This window comes from Sebastes umbrosus, chromosome 8 (assembly GCF_015220745.1).
Source record: "Sebastes umbrosus isolate fSebUmb1 chromosome 8, fSebUmb1.pri, whole genome shotgun sequence".
NCBI classification, from domain to species: Eukaryota; Metazoa; Chordata; class Actinopteri; order Perciformes; family Sebastidae; genus Sebastes; species Sebastes umbrosus.
Window position 1 is genome coordinate 17,226,135 of NC_051276.1, and position 21,365 is coordinate 17,247,499.

Genomic DNA, 21,365 nt, shown 5'->3' on the forward strand with positions numbered 1-21,365 from the left:
CTAACTGGTTTGTTGACCATGATATTACTGTGCTTGATTGGCCAGCCAACTCGCCTGACCTGATCCAAGAGGGTTGTCAAGAGGAAAATGTGAAACACCCGACCCAACAATACAGATGAGCTGAAGACCACTATCAAAGCAACCTAGGCTTCAATAACGCCTCAGCAGTGCCACAGGCTGATCGCCTCCATGCCACGCCGCATTGATGCAGTAATAGTGCTAAAGGAGCCCCGACCAACTATTGAGTGAATAAATGCACATACTTTTCAGAAGTTGGACATTTCTGTATTGTACGTCCTTTTTTTTGATTCATCTTATGAAATATTCTAATTTTCAGATACCTTTTTCTTTCTTTTTTTGAGCTGTAGGCTGTAATTATGAAAAAGTCACAGTGACCTTCACCTCTGACCACCATAATCTAATCAGTTCATCCTGGAGTCCAAGTGGATGTTTGTGCCAGATGTAATACAATTCCCTCCTGGCGTCCCTGAGATGTTGCTTTCACAAGAATTGGACGGATGTAAGGTCACAGTGACCTTTGACCACCAAAATCGAATCAGTTCATCTTTGAGTCCAAGTGGACGTTTGTGCCAACTTTTAAGAACTTTCTTCAAGGCGTTCCTGAGAGATAGCGTTCAAGAGAATGGGAAGGATGTGAGGTTTCAGTGACCTTGACCACCAAAATCCAATATGTTCATCCTTGAATCCAGGGGGATGTCTGAGCCAGATGTAATACAATTCCCTCCTGGTATTCCTGAAGATTGCATTCAAGAGAATGGGATGGATGTGAGGTCACAGTGACCTTGTCCTTTGACCACCAAATTCTGATCAGTTCATCCTTGAGTCCAGGTGGATGTATGTGCCAAATTTGAATACATTCCCTCCAGGCGTTCCTGCGATATCATATTCACAAGAATGGTCTGGACGGATGGATGGACAACCCGAAAAACATAATGCCTTTAGCCACGGCTGTCGCTGGCGTGGAAGCATAAAAAAGTCAGTTTAATAAGTCGTAACAAAAATGTCATCTTATAGTAAGTCATGCACAGACCCCGCAAACTCAATTCAACTTGCCATGATGACTCACACACAGACTCACAAGGTCAAAACGATACCTGCATCGCTGTTGCGGCTGGTAAATATTGAGTGTAATGCCACAAGATGCATGCTGTTTGTAAATTATTTTTTAAAATTTTAGTTCACCATGAAATTTGTAGCAAATTATGGCCAATTACAAATTCGGCCAAAATATCTTAGGATATAACGAGATGATATCTGTGTTGATGTTGTGCTTCTACTTAGAGTCAGAGGAATATGATGTTTAAGTCAGCGGGGTTTATAACGTAGTCCATTTCTACTCAAAGGCGGTAGAAGATGGCTCTTGGTGGAAGTTATTCAGTCCCTTTTATTTGGATAACTCATTGTCACAGAAGCCCTTTAAATGAAACACATGAATCTTTATTACTTCATCCAGCATTACATCCGGTGCAAACACTGAAACATAACCGATGGTAGATCAGTGGTCTTCACTATACATTTATTAATAGCAGTTTTTTTCTAGTTTTATAACAAAGTGTTAAACGGGGGGTGGAAAACATGGTTTACGTTAAGTAAGAGTCTTTAAGTCAGTCGCCACATAGAACGACATGGCACAAACTGAAGCAAACTACATGTAAAAACCTCTCAGGGACACAAGGAAAGAAACACAAAGGAAGAAGCTCAGTGTGGTTAAAAAGCTACTTCCAAACTGGTAAAAGCTCTGAGAAGGAAAGGAAAACAGAGAAGAGACCGTTTATAATGAGATGACTTTACAATGCCAACTGAGGACCCAAAAGCATGAGAACCGAGGACAGTGGCGTACATACGCTATCACAGAGTGCACATGCAGACGTGTCAGCCAGAGCAACCAGAAATCAAATACTGGTTTTGTGCGGTAAACCTTGAAAACATGTTCAATGAAGATCTCTTCAGAAACCAGGTCAAAAATATTCTGTTCAAAGAAAGTACAAACAAGTATAAAAGAAAATAATTTAATAAGAACAGAGAGGGGAGACTAAACATTCTCCACGAAGGAAATAAAACTAAACTACTTCCTTCCTAAGTTTTCTAACGAGACCATAGTGAGTGAACAGCCAGTTTTTGTTAGGAGAGGGATCATAATAAATGCAATTCCTTGAGGCTGTTGGTAAATCAGACGGTCCTTTTATTTGTATTTTCCACAGCTGCTAGAGACAGCCCAAGCTGTGCCGATCGTCTAGTGGTTATGAATCTGTATGTGCCACTTAACCTTTTCAGCCTCCGGTATCTAAAGAGCACGTGGCCTCTTGGGATTGATCTGCTTACTGGCTTGCTCCTCCTCTTGGAGTGTAGAGCGGAATGACTTCACTTTATCTGCGAGGAAAAGACATGATCGTAAAACATTGATTAGTGTTTGCTGCAGCAGGATGGATTGTCATCAACGGGCCAAAAGTGTGTTTCAGTCATACCTCGGAGCTCGACGAGGATGTCTATCTTCTGGTCTAGGATTTGCTCCAGTTGAGTGGCGTACGACTCAACGTCATAATCCACCTCCTCTGTCATCTCCAGCAGCACCTTTTCATCTTCCAGCCACCGGATAGACTCCTGCTCACAGAGGACACATACAAGTGCGTATTTATTTTATGACAGCCCGAGATGAAATCGTGCCAGAAGCAGAGAAGTATGACCTCTTCATTATTGTAGCCTTCACACAGAGGTTACCAATGCATGTGTTAGAAGTGTTGTGTTTTCTAGAGAGAACATGGAAAACTGCCTTTTATTAATGTTTAGACATGTCAAAGTGTGAATCTTGCTGTATCTGCATACCTTCATCAATTAAATTACAAAAGTCCTTAAAGGGGAACAACAGCCATTTTTAAAACATTGATATTATTCTGACGGCTCTCTAACATGATGTCAAAAATACTGCAACTTGCTCATCTATGCTCATAATGCAAGGGCACACCACAAGGTGGCAGCACCATTACGGTAAACAGTTACTGCCTGTCAGTGGTGATATGAATGGTGTATAGAACTTCAACAACATTCGCAATATAAATAAACATACTGTCATTTTGAATCTATTTTATGTTAAGAAAAGTACTTATCTCCCTCTGAAATGTAGTGGAGTAGAAGTATAAAGGTACATCAAATGGAAATACTCAAGTAAAGTACAAGTACCTCAAAATTGTACAAATACAGTTCTTGAGTAGCCTAAATGTACTTAGTTTCATTCCACCACTGCTAGAGCACATCTGCTCTCAAAATGCATCAGAACTTTAAAATGTACAATATTTTCTTCCAAGGGACCCCCGGACCTCTCTAGAGGGTCCAAGTTCCACCCACCACAGTCTCGCAAAATGCTGTGGGAAACTGATATCTGCTAATTATATAAGAATTAAAGTAATTCATTGTGCGCACAGCAGTGATTTGCGTCTGACGCAGCTAAGTCGCCAAAGTGGTGCTCAAAATTTGTCCATGGTTGGCAGGTCTGTAGCCTCCAGAATAATATCAATATTTTAAAAATGGCCATTGTTCCCCTTTAAAAGCAGATGACATATCTGTCTTTATGTATGTGGACATAAAAATGTGAGCGAGTATTTAAGAGTTGTGTATGTTTTCTTCAGTATTCGGACCTGGAAAACAGCTCGGTGGTCCTCCAGGACCTGCTCCTCCATCTCCACTAACTGAGACACTGCCTCGTGGAAGGTAAAGAGCTGGGGAGACACTTCCTCCTCCTGGGAAATATACAGCATTCACAGGGTCATCAAGGGACACAGAAACAGACTTAACATGGCTTTCACAGCAACAAAAACGGAACACACGACAGATACCTTTTCACTGATGAAATCTGGATCCCAGTGGACATTACTGTTCATTTATAAATAATGTGGATTCTTTAAAAGGCTCAAAATAAATTTCTGACTTTCTCACAAGCAACAAGGTCTAAATACTGGAAATCTCAACTATTAAGCTCCTCAACTATAAGTTATTAGAATACATGCCATGTGCCAGAACTTTACAAAATGAATTATACCACAACATGCTGTGTATTGATATTGTGATATGAGTACTGATGACTTGTGTGCTTACATTCTGCTCACAGAGCAGTTTGAGGTCGTCTCTCTGCGGCGAGATACTCAGCCAGTCCTCGTCCAAAAGCTCCAGCTGGTTGACAGTATGGATGTTGGGTCGACCCCCCTCCATCACTTGGTTGGTGTCCACTGTCAGCTCCTTCACCCTACAGAGAAAAGACATTGATCTGGTTGGAACCATTTCTTTCACAGCACAGACCCACTTCTGAACATGGCTGCTATTTGATTCGGGGTATGATGTTAACTGCGGGTTTTCAAAAGGTATTCACAAACAGCACAGGATGGTAGCATCATGACAGCAGTGACATCATGCATGGGGAAAGAGGACTGCGTTGAGTCTGCTAATATTTAAACCCAAATATAATTCTTACATTTGTTTATTCTCATAATGGGCATGCTAACTTCAGTTACAGACAGTACATATCCGGTTCACCTGTACAATATAATGCAATCCACTACATGCCACCCATAGGAATTTATAATACTAAGGGCTGGAATCTGGATGGTCAGAGCTCGTGTTTAAGTCTCACAGACCTGATGAGGTATTACCTCCCTGTACCCGACCTGCAGGTACAGTGCCAATTAATTAGGACTATGTGTGAGGGATTACCTGCTGAGAGTTTACTCAAACAAAAGCTCATCCTGGGTGCTTTAACTCAACAGCTCCATGGATGTTTTAGTGTCATTATTGTCGCAAAACAGCAGCTAACACCTTATTAAGTCACGTTTTGAACCGCCATGTATTCATTGTGACTAATCACATTCAGCTTTCACAGTTGGTGGCATCACACAGAACAAATAAGACACACCCACATGGACAGGCGGATGTATTGTTCTTCAGAAGTCGGTGAAAAGAGAAAAGGTTATGTCCACAGCTTAGCCAAAGATAAAGGTGGAAGTCAAAGGTCTCCCTCGGAAAAGAGGTTCTATCTCAAGGGATTTCATTGTTAAATAAAAGTTGAATAAAAAAATAAAAAAGCAGGGGAGGAGGATGAAAAGTGTCACATCATGAAGATGAAAAATAGAAAGGACAAGACGATGGTGGAGGTTTTCCACAGAGAACAGCTGATGAAGTGAATGAAAGCTGCTAAAATGAGCTCATTGATGTATATATCATAATGTAATAAATACCTGGAGGGAGCACATGCATTGTGTGTGTTTTGTGTGTAAGTGTGCAGTGTTGTGCTTTGGGGAGTCCTTGACCTGCTGGGAGAGGTAGCAGCAAAGTCATCATACTCAAAGGTATTGGTGGGCGAGTGATCAGAGCTTCTCCCCTGACCGCCCTGGGAGAAGGGGATGTCCGACGGACTAATCCCAAACTCCTTCACTCTACACAACGACATCAGCCACACCAGGGCACAGTGGAGCAGAGGGCGGGAGCGAAGAGGGAAACAAAGCAGGAAAAAGAGAGGAGAGAGGGGATACAAGAGAGTCAGACAGAACTACTGAGAGTAGGCAGAGAAATGTACAATAGCAACATTGTTACAGCTAATTCAAATCTATACAAAAACCACTGGGGATTATAGAGGAAATTTAAGGAGCTATCATTTCATAACATTGCATAGGTTTGGTTGATTCCTGTGGCAATAAAGCATGGTCCAAATCACTGTAGTAGGTCAACATATTCCCACCTGTTGGCGTAGCGTAGTGTGTTGAGGGTATTCTCGCAGGATGTCATACCAGGAGATATTGTTGCAATCTGTGCAGAGAAAGAGGAAGACCATTGAAATGAATACCATCTGGAAGACATACAGTATGAAGACATGGAAATAGGCTATTAATGAAGGCAATGAACTGACCATGCATGTGCGTGAATTTTCCCCGATGAAAGAGTCTCTCAGGACCTGGGTGAGCTTACTGGCTCTGAATGGAGTGTGGGGCTTGTTGCGGCCAAGAGCCCTGATACACTCCTGAATCAAAAGCAGAGACACATTGTATAGTAAAAAAACAAAAAAATAGCTATTTAGAATAACTGTATTTTGAGAGCTACGGCCATTGTTGTCCACAAACCTTTAGAGCCAGCAGGCTTTTGTTGATCTCAGCTCCCTCCAGACGAGTTTGGCGGTCAGCACTCGATGTATCAGCCCCCCTCTCATTACCTGCAAGGTCGATGAGGGAGAACTTTCCGTGCATCTTCCCCTTCCTCCGAAGAATGATCTGGAAAACGGCGTGGCTGCGAGACGAGTGGGCGTTGGCTGATGTCTGCCCTGATGTTCTGGGAGTGAGAGAAAGGACACATTAAGATGAACAACGAGCAAACAAGGTTGAAAAAAGCAAGTAAATAACAATTGTGGGAGAGGGGAAAGGCAAAAAAAGACTTTATTTGCCACAAACATGATGTACAGGGAATATGATGTCATATTCTCTTACGAGACATTTGCATGATAAGTGGCTGACTCATTTCATGCAGAACAAAAATAAGTGTTATGCTATGATCATGATAACGAGAACAAATACAAGAAGTCTTGCACCACTAACAACAACTAGATTGAGAACATTTCTGTTGTTGTACCTGCAGCTGTTGCCCACTTCTATGAGTTTCAAGACCTCCTCTGTGCACTTGACGTCCTTCTCCTGAAGCCCAACAACCTGCACTTGCTGTTTCCCGTCCTCCAGCACCCTCAGCTTAGCTTTACGATTCAGCAGGTCAAACACCTAACAATACATACGCACAGTCAGCATTGTTTTTTGTTTTATTTAGGGAAAAAAAAGCATAGGATTAAATATCACTTGCCTTTCCGCTGTAGATTTCAAAGAAGGTTGCGTACACTTGTAGATCTAACTTCTTATAGTTGGGTTTCTTCAACATGAGAAATACATCCCGAGCTGCATGAAGAGAAATGAGAGATCTGAAAATTTCACCAGAGCAAATCAAACCCCTTTATAATATAATACCCAAACCAATTTGATTTGACTGCCTTTACTCACTAGAAAACAATCAATTAGCAGAGAAAACATAGCTCACTGACTTACCAGCTAATGCATACACTCCTTTAGCGCAGTCTTGGTTCTTCCCAGAGAAATCTCCACCCATAGTCTAAAATGCAGTACACAATATAATATAGGTATTCTCGAATGATATACAGGGGTAATAAAATAGAGCAAAACTCTCAATAGGAACGATTAGGTTTGATCTCTAGTTAGTGATGTGGTTTTGGCTTTTTGAAAGAGTCATTGCGTGACTCACATGTGTTTTTCCACTGCCTGTCTGGCCATAGGCAAAGCAGGTGGCCATGCCCCTCTCAAAAATGGTCTCCACTAGAGGTCTGGCAGTGAACCTGCAGGACGAGACAGAACATCATTTTTTTCACTAATCTCTTCAAAAGCAAGATATAACATCTGACCATCATGTACACAAACAAGATTAATTCAGTTCTATAAAACAACACCTTATCCTCATCATATTGACTACTCAGGTGGAACTTCTGTGAAATATTAGAGCAAGCACAAGAAACAGCTCGTCGCTACAAACCTGTAAACCAACTCATTGGTGGTACTGTCATCAAAAGCGTAATCAAAGCGGAAGGTCTGGTTTTCCAGGTAGCGGGTCAAGTCCACTTTTTGTTTAGGTTCATGAACCATCACCACGTCCTTACTGGGGATGGTGATCACATCCAAATCCTTCATGCCCAACTCTGGAACAAAGCAAGGGCAAGAATTTCAATCACATTAATACTTTGGAGGAAAACATTTTAAATAGAGTACAACACATAATGATTGGTCAAAAGACAAATGTTGTGACTGACAGAAGGCCTTACCTTTCTTGTTGAGTGGACGTTTCCTCACACAAACACATATTCTGTGCTCTTCAATCTGGACAGTGCGACAAAGACGGACATTTTATTATATTGTTGCTCACGGTCAATATCTAACAATCACGGGAGAAGGAGAAGCTTCATCTACTCACCAGATCTGCTGTGGTCAGGGGCCGGTAGTCTAGACTGGCTCGGAAATCTCGGATCATGTACATGATCTCATAGTTAGGGATGGTGGTATCCACCTCCTGAAGGACGGACGGGAGAGACAAAGTGACAGTGAGCGAGGTGCCAGCTTATTCACCGTAGGTAAATCATTCTCATGTATTTCAATGTATCGTCTCAATGTCAAGAACGTAAGTGGTCATGAAATATCAGAAGGAGCTCATTGAGTGTCTGGAGTTCAAGTTAGTGCAAAATATCTAATTCAGCTACAACAGATTTTACTTTGAACATACTGAGACAAAGCACAATGAAAATCTACTGAGGTTATCGATCATTATATACAAGAAGAACAGAAAAGCAGGCTTTATTTATATATCACTTAAAAGGTAAGATCGATAATGCTGAGAGGTATTCAATAAATATATTTAGTTTATTAGGAAGGAGAAAGGTGAATAATATTTATGTACCTGAGCTCTCTTCTCCCTGAGCTCCTGTTGCTGAAGCCGGCGTCTCTCTCTCTTCTCCTGCAGTTTCTCCACCTCCTTCACACAGTTTGACTTCCTCCTCGCTGCCATAAAGGCAAGAGAAAAACAATAACTCCACCACCTTTCACAGGATATGCCAATAGCCTTTCTTTGTAAAATGGTCTCTTCCTCTCTAGTTCCTCTTTCAAATGGTTTCTTCCACTTCCTCAGTCTTTTCCCTTGGCCTGAGCAGTATCTTTCTCTCAGTGAGTCTTTCCTTTCTCATGGTAGTGCTTCAAACAGAGCAGAGACTTGGGGCTATTTCCAACAAAGCAGAACAGTGATAGAGCTCAAGCGCAGACTGGGATGCAGTGGCTGGCACACAGTGCCTCCATTACTAGCTTTCTTTCTCTTTATAACCAACAAAAGGCCTTTACACTATGTTCAAAATCTTCTCTCCTCATTTATCCCTTCTATCTGCATTCTAAAACACAACTGGACCGACAGACTGCTAAAACACATCACTCACTATTTGTGAGATATGTGCCTTGTATTACTGCTATTACTCCAAATAAAAGTAGAGGTGGTTTTAAAATCAAGTATGATTAGAAAAATTGTTTCAATCAACCAGCAATCACAAAGAAGCTTATTCCAAATCTCCCAGCAAAGCACACCCACATATTAGTAATGTTTCAAATCAATTTGTAACCATAACAAGAGAACACAAGTTGGCAAAAATGTAAATGAGTAAAAGCCACTTCTGTTTGCTTGCAGAGTTCATAAAAACCAGTGTTATCTGATTAGCACCAGTTCGCTGCTCCAGCCCCAGCTTCCCATTGTAAAGCCTGGCTGAAGCTCTGTAATGCAGTCCTGACCTCCCTGTTGGCTCCAGCCCCTGAGAACCCAGACTATCAGAGCAGAGGGATTAATAATCTGCTCTAATCTAGGAGGAGAAGATGAGCTGGGTCATCTCTACTTGTGGGTTACGTTGTCTCACAGGCAGTGGGAGAACAAGGCGTTTTCCCTACTTTTCCTCTTAGTTCATCAAATGACAGTGAGCAGTTGGAAGGAGCGGAGGATAAAGAAAAAGGTTATTGTTGTCGCCTGAGCCTTGAGGAGTAACGCACAGTGCCACAGGCTTTTCCACGTGTGTGCGGTTGTGTGTGACTCCAGAAATCAGACAGCAGGGAAAAGACAGCGCAGTCATCCAGCAGCACAGACATTTTTTTTCTCCCTGTCTAATACCCAGAAAGCCTGTCTGCTGGATGGATTGGGTTTGTGCTACTTCACCACCACACCACAGCTCGGAATAGTATCTGGCAGACAGTTTGGGTGTACGATCTTCTCGTAGAACTAGAGAACTCTCAGTTTCTATTCGGAGCTCTATCAACATAAGGCACCGAGGGCAGGGGGAAACATGCAGGTGATACATACAAAGCTGTCCCAACTCCTTTCTGGATATCGGGTGATGTGAGGTTTCTGTGATAAACATGTGGTCAACAAAAACATGAGACATTAATAGTTTAACAGATGGCCTAAATCAATTGATCGAAAATACTCTAAATGTTAAAAAGTGATTGCATTTTAACAATTCATTGGATTACATATTTTAAAAAATCATCTGGATTTTGCATTTAAACTCCCAGAGAGTTATTTAACTTTAGGCCAAATGCTTATAATTGGTTCCCTGACAATACAATTTGTCGTGAGAAAAGTCATGCTTAGATCAAAGCTTGGGTTAATTAAATTACAAATTACTGTTTTTTTTTATCATGTTACCATTCGCAAGTTGCTGTTGCGTCTGAGCTTGAGTGAGCTGTGTAGGCTGCAGAGATGGGGGTGGTGGTGCAGGCTCTGGTGGTGGAGGCTGTGGTTGTCTGGCCCGGGTCGGAATCACTGAAAACACAAAACCACAAAGATTAAGAAAAGGAATATTTTGACACGCATGCTGCTAACACACCACTTTTGAACTTGGTATTAAAACTGAACCCACTGTTTTAAACTTTAAATTTAACTAACCTAATTTTTTAATTAAAATCTGTTTGACCATGGGTGACTTTCACCCCAAATTAGCAACTCAAGATCTAGGGTGAGTTCTAAGTAATGTGATAATACTGGTCACTTGTGTGTTCTGTATGTACTGACCATTGCTTTTCTTTACAATTCCTAAATTAATTTTCAAGATTTAAGCACAAGATATTATGATTATGATATTATTCCCAGTGAAGTGTACGAAACAAACCTCTATTATCCTTGGACGGAGTTTCATTCTTAGAAGGTGCTATCGTCCGACGGTTCTGCAAGAAAAAAAAAAAGCTACAGTAAAATATTCTAGGATAAGAGGATTAGGGTTAAGTGATTCCTAATTTTACATTTACATATTTTATAGCTGCTCTGGAACTAAGAAAGAAAACAATAATTTTTTCCCCCATTCAGTTTTCCACCTCTTCCGCCTGCCTCTGCAATATACAGATACAGAAATAGAAAAAGCCTGAGAGTCAGATTAGTACCAAGTACAGAGGCCTCCTTTATCAACACTAATGTTCATGATGACACTGCCAGTGCACACATCTTAAAGTAGATTTAAACTACATTTACCACCTCCTCGCGGTTGCTGCACTAACCAGTCAAGTTGCAGCTTACATCCATGTCTGTCAAAAATGTCATCACTTCATCATTTTATCCTATTAGAAATTTGTGTGAAATTGTCATAATTAGCAGATGATCTCTTGAGTTATGGCCAATAATGTGCTTTGTGAGGTCACGGTGACCTTTAACCACCAAAATCTGATCAGTCCATCCTTGAGTCCAAGTGGATGTTGAGGATGATTTCTGTAGAAGTTATGGATATACTTTATCACTCGATCTACTTTATAGGTTATGGAGCTACACAAACAAAAGTGCTTCATTTATAAAACTGTTACAGGACAAAATTACAGTATCCTATTAGAGCCATTTCGACCCAATTAAACTGCAAATTGTAAAGTAAAATACCTTTAAGTATATTAAAGCAACATCATCTCATTTTACATTGCCTCACAGTTTTCACTTTAAATGTTTTATATGTTGAAAACTGAAAAGAAAATTGTACAGTATAGCAGGTTAAATCACAACAGCAATATTTACCAAAAATATCCCAGTGTTAGCATGTCAATGTGGATCAATCCTAATCTACTGTGCACCCACACAGTGTACTTAACAGGACCAATTAGTTGGTTACCTAGAGGGATCCAAGTTCTATATTAAGGTGCAGCAAACTGCAGCCACATAACTACCTGAGCAAGTCTAAGCACTTTAGACTCTCCCTCACATGGAGGGAGACAATCAAAAGAAAAAGAAAAAAGTCGTGTTTTTTTGTAAACAATCCAAATCATATTACTTCGATTTGTTACAGTTGTTGCCAGATGGGGTGGCATACCGGTACTCACCTTTGCAATTTTGTTGATCTTCACACATGTGGGTGTTGGTGGGGGTGGAGTCTCTGGACTAGGGGCAATTTCCTCATCTGGAGCCACATCTGGGTTGAGTGCAAATATACTCTCCAAGTCAATCTGTCCAGAAACGGAGGAGTAATAATAACAGATTGCATAACTGATGTTTGGCATTAGATAGTTACACCGGGTTTACACTGGACTCTGAAGTGCCAAGCTATGTCAATTGGCGCGCAAGCAGTAGCCCGGCTGTTCACACCAGAAGTGCATTTCTCTGCACAACAAGCGATTATGCTCTTTTCTCTCTGTCTGTCTGCTTGTGTGTGTGTGTGTGTGTGTGTGTGTGTGCGCTCGCTCTCTGTGTGTTAAAATAATCAGATCATTTATAAAACAATATATCATTTATATCTGTATAGTAGATTATCATCTCTGTTTTCTTGCCAGATTTCAAACCAAATGGCAGAGCTTGTAATGCATCATCTTTGTTATAGAGCATCTTTGGTTAGGTCATCCACATCAGTGTACAGAGGGTGATGTCTGGTGGGACTGTAGTACATGCAGGATGGTTGTGTAATCACCACAGCGCCTGAATATCTTCGAATGCATTATTTATTGCTGTGGAGAAAAAAAAAGCACATGCTGTTGCTTTGAGTGGTAATAAATGGGCATTTACCTCTTTCCCTTTTGTGTCTCCATTTTCTATCCACTCCACTGTGACGCTCTCGTTGTCCTCATTCAGTGAGGTCACCATTGCCTGGTGAATACGTCCTGTGAAAGTATCATAGACAGGGGAAACACAAACATCAGATAGGCAGACTAACACTAAAAAAGTGACGGCAGAGCTTTCTTTTAGGGCCCTAAGTTTAAAAATGTATTTTTGTTCCGTGTCTTTTTCTCTGACACACACGCACACACAGGTTAACATAAAATGGATTTTTACTAATGACGTACCTTGTGCATTAGCAAGGTAATGTATTTAGCAGGGTCAATTACGATAGGTGTAATTACCACCTGCAAGCCTAATCAGATCTGTAACGACGCCTCGTAAATTACAACTGTTTTTTATTTGGAAATGCAGCAAGGTTAGAAAAACCTGAAAAGGGTTATATGTTTTTGATTAGCTGTGTTCATATTTCAAGCTGTATTGTCACTGCAAATAGGACTGGGTGGAATTCAATAACACTGTTTAGCAGCTTTCAGCTTAATCATTGCATAATATGAATTTATATTATCATTTCTATTCTCCAAATGAATGATTCTGTGCAAGTTGTAATTAGGAAAGTAAAAAAAATTAGATTTGAACTCGTTTTACACATAAGAAGAATTTGGTCACGTGTAATACAAATAGTGAACCAGAGGCCATTGCTTTGACAGTTTAATATATCTATCCATCAGTATCTAAACTCTCTATATTAGTATTGGGATCGTGATCTCAATCACATGAACTGATCACACTTCTGTCATGTCTGTGCTCACATTAATACTAACCAACAGCACATTTTATTTTGACAACACCTCAAACATCTGGCGGCAATTGGGTCCTTCAAGTTTCAAATGAAAGCAAGGCATTAGGCTGAGGCTAGCCTAACCTTAGTAAGCTCTGACTATGAGGTTTGATAATGACCTATTGGAGAGAATCACTGATAATGGAGACAAGAACAGCTGCTGCAGTGAGCCTGTATGCTTCTCTCCGCCTCTCTGTCTGCAGCGTAATAATACCAGCTGTAAAGAGCCTGCTCAGCCCTCCCATCTTTGTCTATGTGGAGCCGACTGTATGCTGTAAATTCCCAGCACAAACCAGGGAAACACCATGTTCCTATATCCATTATTCAGAGACACACAGACAGGGAGCTAGCGGGCAAAGATGCTTTTAGTGTTCTCAACTGCTGAACATTTCCCTGATTTACCTTACAATGGTTTTATTTAGCTAAATGCAAAAAAAAGCTAATCTAGTGTCTTAAAACAGGGAGAGTGGGGGAAAAAATATTTGTGTACTCTGAAGATCAGGAACATCTGGCTTAAGAGGGTAGACATATGCCATCTAATTAATATATTAACAAAAGAATAAATTCAATATACTTAGTAAATCAACTGCAGTTTTGATATGCATACATTTAATCCATTAACACTGACTGACGATGACTAGACAATACTGTTATATGATATATTCTGTAGTAAAAAGGCAACATTTTACCCAAAAATGACAAGATCTGAATTAACATTGCTACACATTTAAATGCAATGAGAAGCACTATATAGCACATACATAAAGCATACCGTGATATACACCACTGCCATAAAAAATTAATGAACAATAATGATGATGTCAACCTTACATCCCAGCCCTACCCTCCATCTCTCCATCAGAAATGACTGTGGTCCCCATAAATGTTATTGGTTGAGTCAGTGCTCAAACACAGAGCTCATACTAACAGAGACAAAGGTTTGAAAGAAATAGTATAATTGAAAAGTAAGGTAGAGTAAATATGTATGTACTATGTCTAGGCCACGTACAAGTGAGCCACAATGTTATAATATGTACGACAAAAGCTCATTGGGACAGCATTATGAGAGCTAATAATAACAATCGTCTTCATTCACAATAGGACACTGTGGAGCTCATGTAGGCTTTCAAGCCTATATTATAACATAACTTAATTTAAAAGCTACAAAAAAACAGTCCAAAATATCCCATAGGTGTTCAATCGTGATGGAGATCAGGTGATTGGGAAGCCTTGATCATATCATTCACATCATTTTATCTTTCAACCATTCAGTCACCCCTTGTGGTCGGTATGGGGGCTTCTGCAATTGTAATGTTTCTCCACTCATTTATTCAGGTTTTCCTTTAACTTGTCACCTGCTTGACTGTGCATGCAACTTTATTTAGTGTACTTCAGTAACAACTATGTCAATATCTGCCAAATCTGGGCTGTGGTAAGACAACCAGACGTGAATATGAGAGCAAATAATCCAGTGCTGAACTGTGACCTACCTGACACGGTAGGTTACAAAACAACCCTGGCAACGTGAAACAGGCATGTGATGCTTGGTGTTACACCTCTACTTAAGGAGAGTGTTGAGAAAACGTCATGCTGCAGTGACTGCAGCACTCAGAGGATTTACTGTGACAGAGGTTCAGGCAAGGCCCTCCAAATCACTGCTGCTTCCTTTGGCAGTGGTTAAATTTGAGACCACAGCCTTCCTATTGGTTCCTATATGACTTCATTCAACAAGTCAAGTTGACTCAATCACATCAAGTAACTCCAGAGCAACAACTTCCTCCAAACCACTTGTGTGGAAAAGTCTAACATTCATACAGTAAAGCTTAAGTTCATTAAAATATATGATTTGAAGCATTTCCTTACCTAAATCACACACATTTTAGTTTTGCTCATCCTAATGGAAATCACAGGAGAGGACCGAGCAATCAAATCACGACAGTAAACCAGCTTGACAGAAATAAATGCAACATGAACTGATCTGTTTCTCTCTCTGCTCAATTAGAAAAAAATGTTTGTTGTATCAGCCAGCACACAGGGCTATCCTTACTGTATGTTCAGCACTTCATCTCTTTTGTTGACATAATACAGTGTGAACGCCAGCACCGGTTGACAGCAGATGTTAAACCAAAAACACTAATGAACAGTATATGTGGACCAGTGTTGAACGCATGATAAATTCATAATATAAAAGTAAGAGCAATTCCTCATGTAAGACATTCTAAGCAAGGTCGCTGCTTGTAGAAATGTACAGTTCTCAATGGTGCAGACTATGCAACCTAAATGTAGGCCACAGCCACTGTAACACCATTTACAACAATGGGAATGTAGGGGGCCTGTCTAACCTGTTGCATCTACAGGCCAAGACAACGTTGTTTACAGTAAGAATATGTTTCTTCCTACACATCCAGAGAAGTCACGGTGTCATAATGTGACAGGGCTGAAACTGAAGATTATTTGTTATTATAAATTAAACTACTATCAAAAATGCTTCTGCTTATCATTCACTCTATGAAATAATACTGTATATTATAATGACAGTTACCAGTCCAAGCTCAAATGAAGCTGAATATTTCATTTATATAGATAGATACATAGAGAGAGAGAATTTCTTTTAAAAAAGCAAATATTTGCTAAGTGACTTAAATTGTTAACCTATGATCTTTAATCGTTTCAGTAAAAAGCCATCAGATTTTTTACTTGCAGGTTCTTGAGCACAGCATCAGTTATGTTGCAGACACTGTATACCTACAAGATCCACACACGGTGTTGTGTACCTGTACACTCTGACTTTGTTAATGAAAGGAACATTTAATATCTGTCCAGAAATGAGTGTACCTGTAAAGCGTGCCAGCCTGCCTACCTCTTCCTCACACACACCAAGGCCTATGGAAAGGAGGCTGGGTCACGCGTCATCAACACGTCATATCTTTGGGGGTATAACACATGCGCAGTAAAATCTTGCCTGCACTTGCCGAAATTGAGCCAATCGCAACGCACGACCACAGTTTCAGTTATGTGTTATACCCCATACCCCAAGACCCATGTTCGCCCGTGACCCAGCCTCCTTTCCATAAGACTTGACATACACGTCACACAGACACGCACTTTCTGTAACTGAATGCACTGTCCACTGTGTCCCACTTTGATACCAAAACCTGGCTGAATGGGTGGGCTCAAGCTGACCCCTACCAGTAGGCTAGTTGAAGGGAATTAAGATGGGGTGCTTCAATCTCTGCTAAGCCTGAGTAACAAGCATAGCCTTCAAAGCATCAGTTTCACTACAAAAGCAAGGCATTGAAGAAACTGTGTCAACATGTCACAGATGAGAAATATGATGCAGTACATGGCCACTAAGCTGGTAGGTGACATATGTCTCTCTGGTACTCTACTATAATAGACACTAGTATGTTTCACACAAAAATTAATGCCCAAAAACAGATAATCCATGTCCAACATTAAACAGGGACTCTATTATCGCTCAATGAGAAAGGGAAAACCACACAGGGGAACGAGAGAGACTCCTGGCAGAATCTAGGGAGCTGTCTGCAACAGATGGGGTGATGGCCTGAATCTGGCTTGAATCTGATCCAGCCGCACCACCAACCCCCCAGAGAGAGGGCAATCCCTGCTCTGGATGCAACACCAACCAGCAGGGAAATGGATAGACAGAACTGCTTCTCTCTCTAGGCCTGCTAAGTGTTTCTTTCACATCTCACCCCTGACTTCAGAGTACTGAGGACAGTATAATCAAATGGCTCAGGGATGATGGAGTTGAGGACATCACTATCAACAACAATCAATACAACAGTTAAAAACACACCCTCGCCACTGGCTTTGAACGGTTTATTTTCAATCAAGTGCTTTGTTCAAAACCGTTTTTGTATTTGAATGGTTTATTGCAAAACTGGGTGTAGCCTAATCCTGGAAGGGCCAGCAGGAATGACACAAACTTTACAGTCATCTTTGGCTGCCTGGCCCTGAAGCAACGCTCTACAACTACACAAGGCAGGCAGAATAAAGCTGACATTCATTTAGAGAAGACTCATACAACAAGCCGCCTCGCTCTTTCCACTGTCGACTCCTCTGTTAACCCATGAAAAAAGATGAAGCAGAAGTGAATGTAATGAAAACCCAGCTTCTTCCTGATGGTAGGTTACAATTTGCAGTACTTCTGTAAGGAAGTAAGCACGGAGCTCTCATGGGCGTTTCATACACTACTGTTTGTTTGACCTCATTCTAACGCTGTATTCGCATAATTTACATGATCTAATAGGATACCTAAAAATTCACAATAGTGGTAGACCCTCAGAAGGGAATGAATTCTTGTTTTTGAAAATCTTTTTATTTTATTTATTTTCTATATAATTATTTTCTGTCTATGTGTATCTTCATTTTGTTAGAGGTGCCCATTAACTGTTTAATTGTATGATTGATACTGTGAAGCTGTATATTGATTTTGGCCCTGTAAGAAAGGGAAAAGTTAAGAGAGAACGAGTGGGTGTGTGTGGGGTTATGTTATGTTTGTTAAAGTAAATCCTGTATTGAATATATTGCATAATAATGCTGATGTTTGTATAACAAAAAACAAAACAATAAAGACATTGTTAAAAAAAATGTACCTGATCTAAAATTAGATTAGAAGAGGTGGAGATGATCCAAGAAACTTTCTAAAAACCACAATTATCTACATAATCAATGCAGTAACTAAGATCTTGGGATACATCTTTCTATCTGCAACCATCTTGGACTCTAACCACTGGTGCACTTTACACTTACTTCACACTATACATCCTATATACCACTTTATAGACTGCACATATGTACATATTACATTTATCTATTGTACATACTACATTTATTTATTGACGGACTGCACACACTATGTTCACCCATTCAATCTATATCTTTTATATCTCTATTATTGTTTTTATAATTTGTGTATACCTTTACCTCTCCTGTGTTTCACTCTGTTTACTGATGGTGATCTGTTGCTGCTTTGAAACCTGAATTTCCTGAATATCTTATCTTATCTATAACATGTCGTGTCTTTTCTCTTCATCTTTATTTTGCTCTTAATCTTTATTTTTTTAAATATACATGATCTAAAATTAGATTAGAAAAGGTGGAGATGTAAACTTTCTAAAAACCACAATTATCACCATAATCAATGCAGTAACTAAGATCTTGGGATACATCTTTCTATCTATAGCATGTCATGCTTTTGCTCTTCATCTTCATCTTACCTTGCTCTTAATCTTTATTTTAAAAATGTACATGATCTAAAATTAGATTAGAAAAGGTGGAGATGATCCAAGAAACTTTCTTAAACCACAATTATCTACATAATCAATGCAGTAACTAAGATCTTGGGATACATCTTTCTATCTATAGCATGTCATGCTTTTGCTCTTAATCTTTATTCTGGACAATTAATGGGTTTCCATAACAACAGATGTTAGTGTTATTATCCAATTAACATTTAATAACCCGAAAAAAATTAGTACATTGGTCATGAACTACAGCCGAAGAGAAAACTACTCGTCCACTAGCTAAATGGATGGTGTCTATGTGTCACTACAGCAGTACTGCTGCAATAAAGCCGGCAACATTAGCTAGAGTTAGCCGTTTAGCTAATCAAAAGCAAGGCCTATAAAAGGAGGCTTAGACACGCGTCATAACACCCACGGTAGTACACATGCGCAGTGGAATCTGGCCTGAAATTGAGCCAATCACAACGCACAACCGCAGCTTCAATCACACTGCGCATGCGTCATACACAACACACCCAAGACCAGTGACCCAACCTTCTTCTATAGGCCTTGCTATCTAGCTGTCGAACTAGCTTGGTTAGCAATTTATCCAGCTTAGCTTAGCCCAATGTTAAATTTCACTTCCATGATGTAGTACATTATTTGAGTAACGTTATAGAGCTGTTATAGAGTGTTTTAGCTTTCTAACTGAAAGCATCTCATGTTATCAAACGATATGAATTAACAGCTAGCTAATGAATCGCAGAGAAGCTAGTCAGCTAACAAAAGGTGAGAGCTCATTCAAAAGGCTTTGGCCATGTTTAAGCACTTCATATTGATGTGTCTGTGCAGCTAACTGGCTCTGCAGCTAGGGGAACAACGGTTGCTGTCTTCAACAGACAGCACCGCAGCAACAACAAAGATCTCCTAACAACTCACAGCTCTCAGTACGACAATAGATAACTTACCATCACTGCGCTTTATCTCCACATAAGTACCGACGACTATCTTCCCAAAACACGACGCCATCCTACATTACTTCAACAGTTAACAGAAACAGGACTAACGACTTTTCATGAGCCGGTTAAATGAAGAAGCTTCTTGTGTTTGTCAGTCTTTGGTTCGGGAGGAAGATGCAGGCTCAGGCAGCAGAATGAGCTAGCATTACGTAGCTACCAAGAAGAGCAACAGTACTTCCGGTCGGACATTTTTTCAAAATAAAATTAATAAAAAAAAGGGGAGGAGAATGTAATCAGATTTTTTTATGACACCCCATGTAAAATAGGCGTTGGTGTAATGCAGGGGTGCCCAATAAAAAAAAAAAAAAAAAAAATTAAAAAAAATTAAAATATAGACGTCAGCTTATCAGAGCAGATTGAGAACTGTCTGTCAGAGTTTGACAGACGCTTTCAAGACTTTGTTTTACTGGAGCCAGTCGCTACATTCATGTGCTACCCTTTTCGGGAAGATGCTGAGGCTGATTCACTCGCAGCAAAAATTGCAACACTGTTTCACCTGAACTCATCTGGAGTGGAGGATGAGATTTTGACACTACAAGCTGACATTCAGCTTAAGTCCAGGGCTCATGGACAGTTCTGGAACTTACTCACAGAGGAAAAGTACCTCAACATGAGGAAATGTGCTACCTCCTTGACTGCATTATTCGGCTCCACTTATTTATGCGAGTCAGCCTTTTCCCACATGAAGATTATTAAGTCCAAATACCGTTTCACCTTGACTGATGATCATTTGGAAGTGTGCTTGAGGCTGGCTATCAGCAGCTACTGTCCGGACTATGCATCCCTGGCTGATTCCATTCAGTGCAAGTCATCAGAGTAAGGTAATGACAAAAAATGTACAGAGTTATATTGTACAATATGGGTTCATGCAGTTATGCAAGGTACACCAACATATATTGTACATATAAAGAATACTCAATATATTTATAAATAAATATATGTTTTGCATTTTTATAGTAGGTAGATCATTTTGACTTGATCATTTTATAAGTAGCTCGCATGCTGAAAAAGTGTGTGCACCCCTGGTGTAATGGATACCAAACTTGTGACCTTAGTGATGCTGATTGAATGAACCCTTAGTTGATGGTTCTATGAATGTCATTTACAATCTCCACAGGTTGTCCGGTAAGAACAGGTAGTTGATGGTGATGTATCAATTAGTCCAGGTCACACACACTCTCTTTGAGATACCACTCATTTATTAATTGAAGATGGTTTGTAAATCCTTTTGAATAGTGTGGATAGTGGTTAATTCTCATGGACGCACAGGAAAGACCATATCAATAAATAAATAGAAAAGAGTCCAGAAAGGTGCAACACTGATGCTGAGCTGAGTTGGAGGAAAAATGAGGCTTGTGATCTGCGCAGAAGGTGATTGGAATCACAGCACTCTCTGATCATGTGAAGACTATGCGCCAAGCCACAGACTATTGGTCAGTGCATGTGAACAATGCATGGGCTGGTGAGGGGATGCTTTTGGGTTAAACTGCTGCACCTTCTGAACACCCCAAATTACAAACAAATACTTGTCTGTAGCACAACCATGCTGGAGAAGATGTGGGGCCATACATGTAGACCATTCTCATACATTTGCCCTGAAGTTGCACACTTTTGGGGAAATGTTCATAAGGTTATTTGCAAACTTCTGGGCTATGATATACCCAA

At 40.2% G+C, this 21,365-nt stretch overlaps 1 protein-coding gene and 1 long non-coding RNA gene across 5 annotated transcripts; both read right to left on the reverse strand.

Moving 5' to 3' along the window:
• Positions 1-1,436: 1,436 nt before the first annotated feature.
• On the reverse strand, positions 1,437-19,859 carry LOC119492463 (kinesin-like protein KIF2A). 4 transcript variants are annotated; one of them, XM_037776934.1, is made up of 22 exons: positions 19,650-19,859; positions 12,601-12,695; positions 11,925-12,047; positions 10,739-10,793; positions 10,276-10,392; positions 9,931-9,975; positions 8,500-8,600; positions 8,020-8,115; positions 7,871-7,925; positions 7,585-7,747; positions 7,300-7,390; positions 7,086-7,149; positions 6,847-6,938; positions 6,625-6,767; positions 6,123-6,327; positions 5,912-6,022; positions 5,744-5,811; positions 5,316-5,441; positions 4,111-4,258; positions 3,654-3,755; positions 2,487-2,622; positions 1,437-2,391 (listed from the first exon to the last, which is right to left on the reverse strand). In XM_037776934.1, exons 1-22 carry the CDS (start codon positions 19,708-19,710, stop codon positions 2,306-2,308), a joined length of 2,283 nt encoding a protein of 760 aa, XP_037632862.1. In that variant the 5' UTR covers positions 19,711-19,859; the 3' UTR covers positions 1,437-2,305. The 4 variants fall into 4 exon arrangements, with proteins under 4 accessions (XP_037632862.1, XP_037632863.1, XP_037632864.1 ...); XM_037776935.1 differs by lacking the exon at positions 9,931-9,975 and having other exon boundaries at positions 19,650-19,858; XM_037776936.1 differs by lacking the exon at positions 5,316-5,441 and having other exon boundaries at positions 19,650-19,858.
• On the reverse strand, positions 16,328-19,643 carry LOC119492498. Its single transcript, XR_005207788.1, has 3 exons — positions 19,118-19,643; positions 17,663-17,668; positions 16,328-16,358 (listed from the first exon to the last, which is right to left on the reverse strand). It is a non-coding gene; the product is annotated as an uncharacterized LOC119492498 (long non-coding RNA).
• Positions 19,860-21,365: the final 1,506 nt, after the last annotated feature.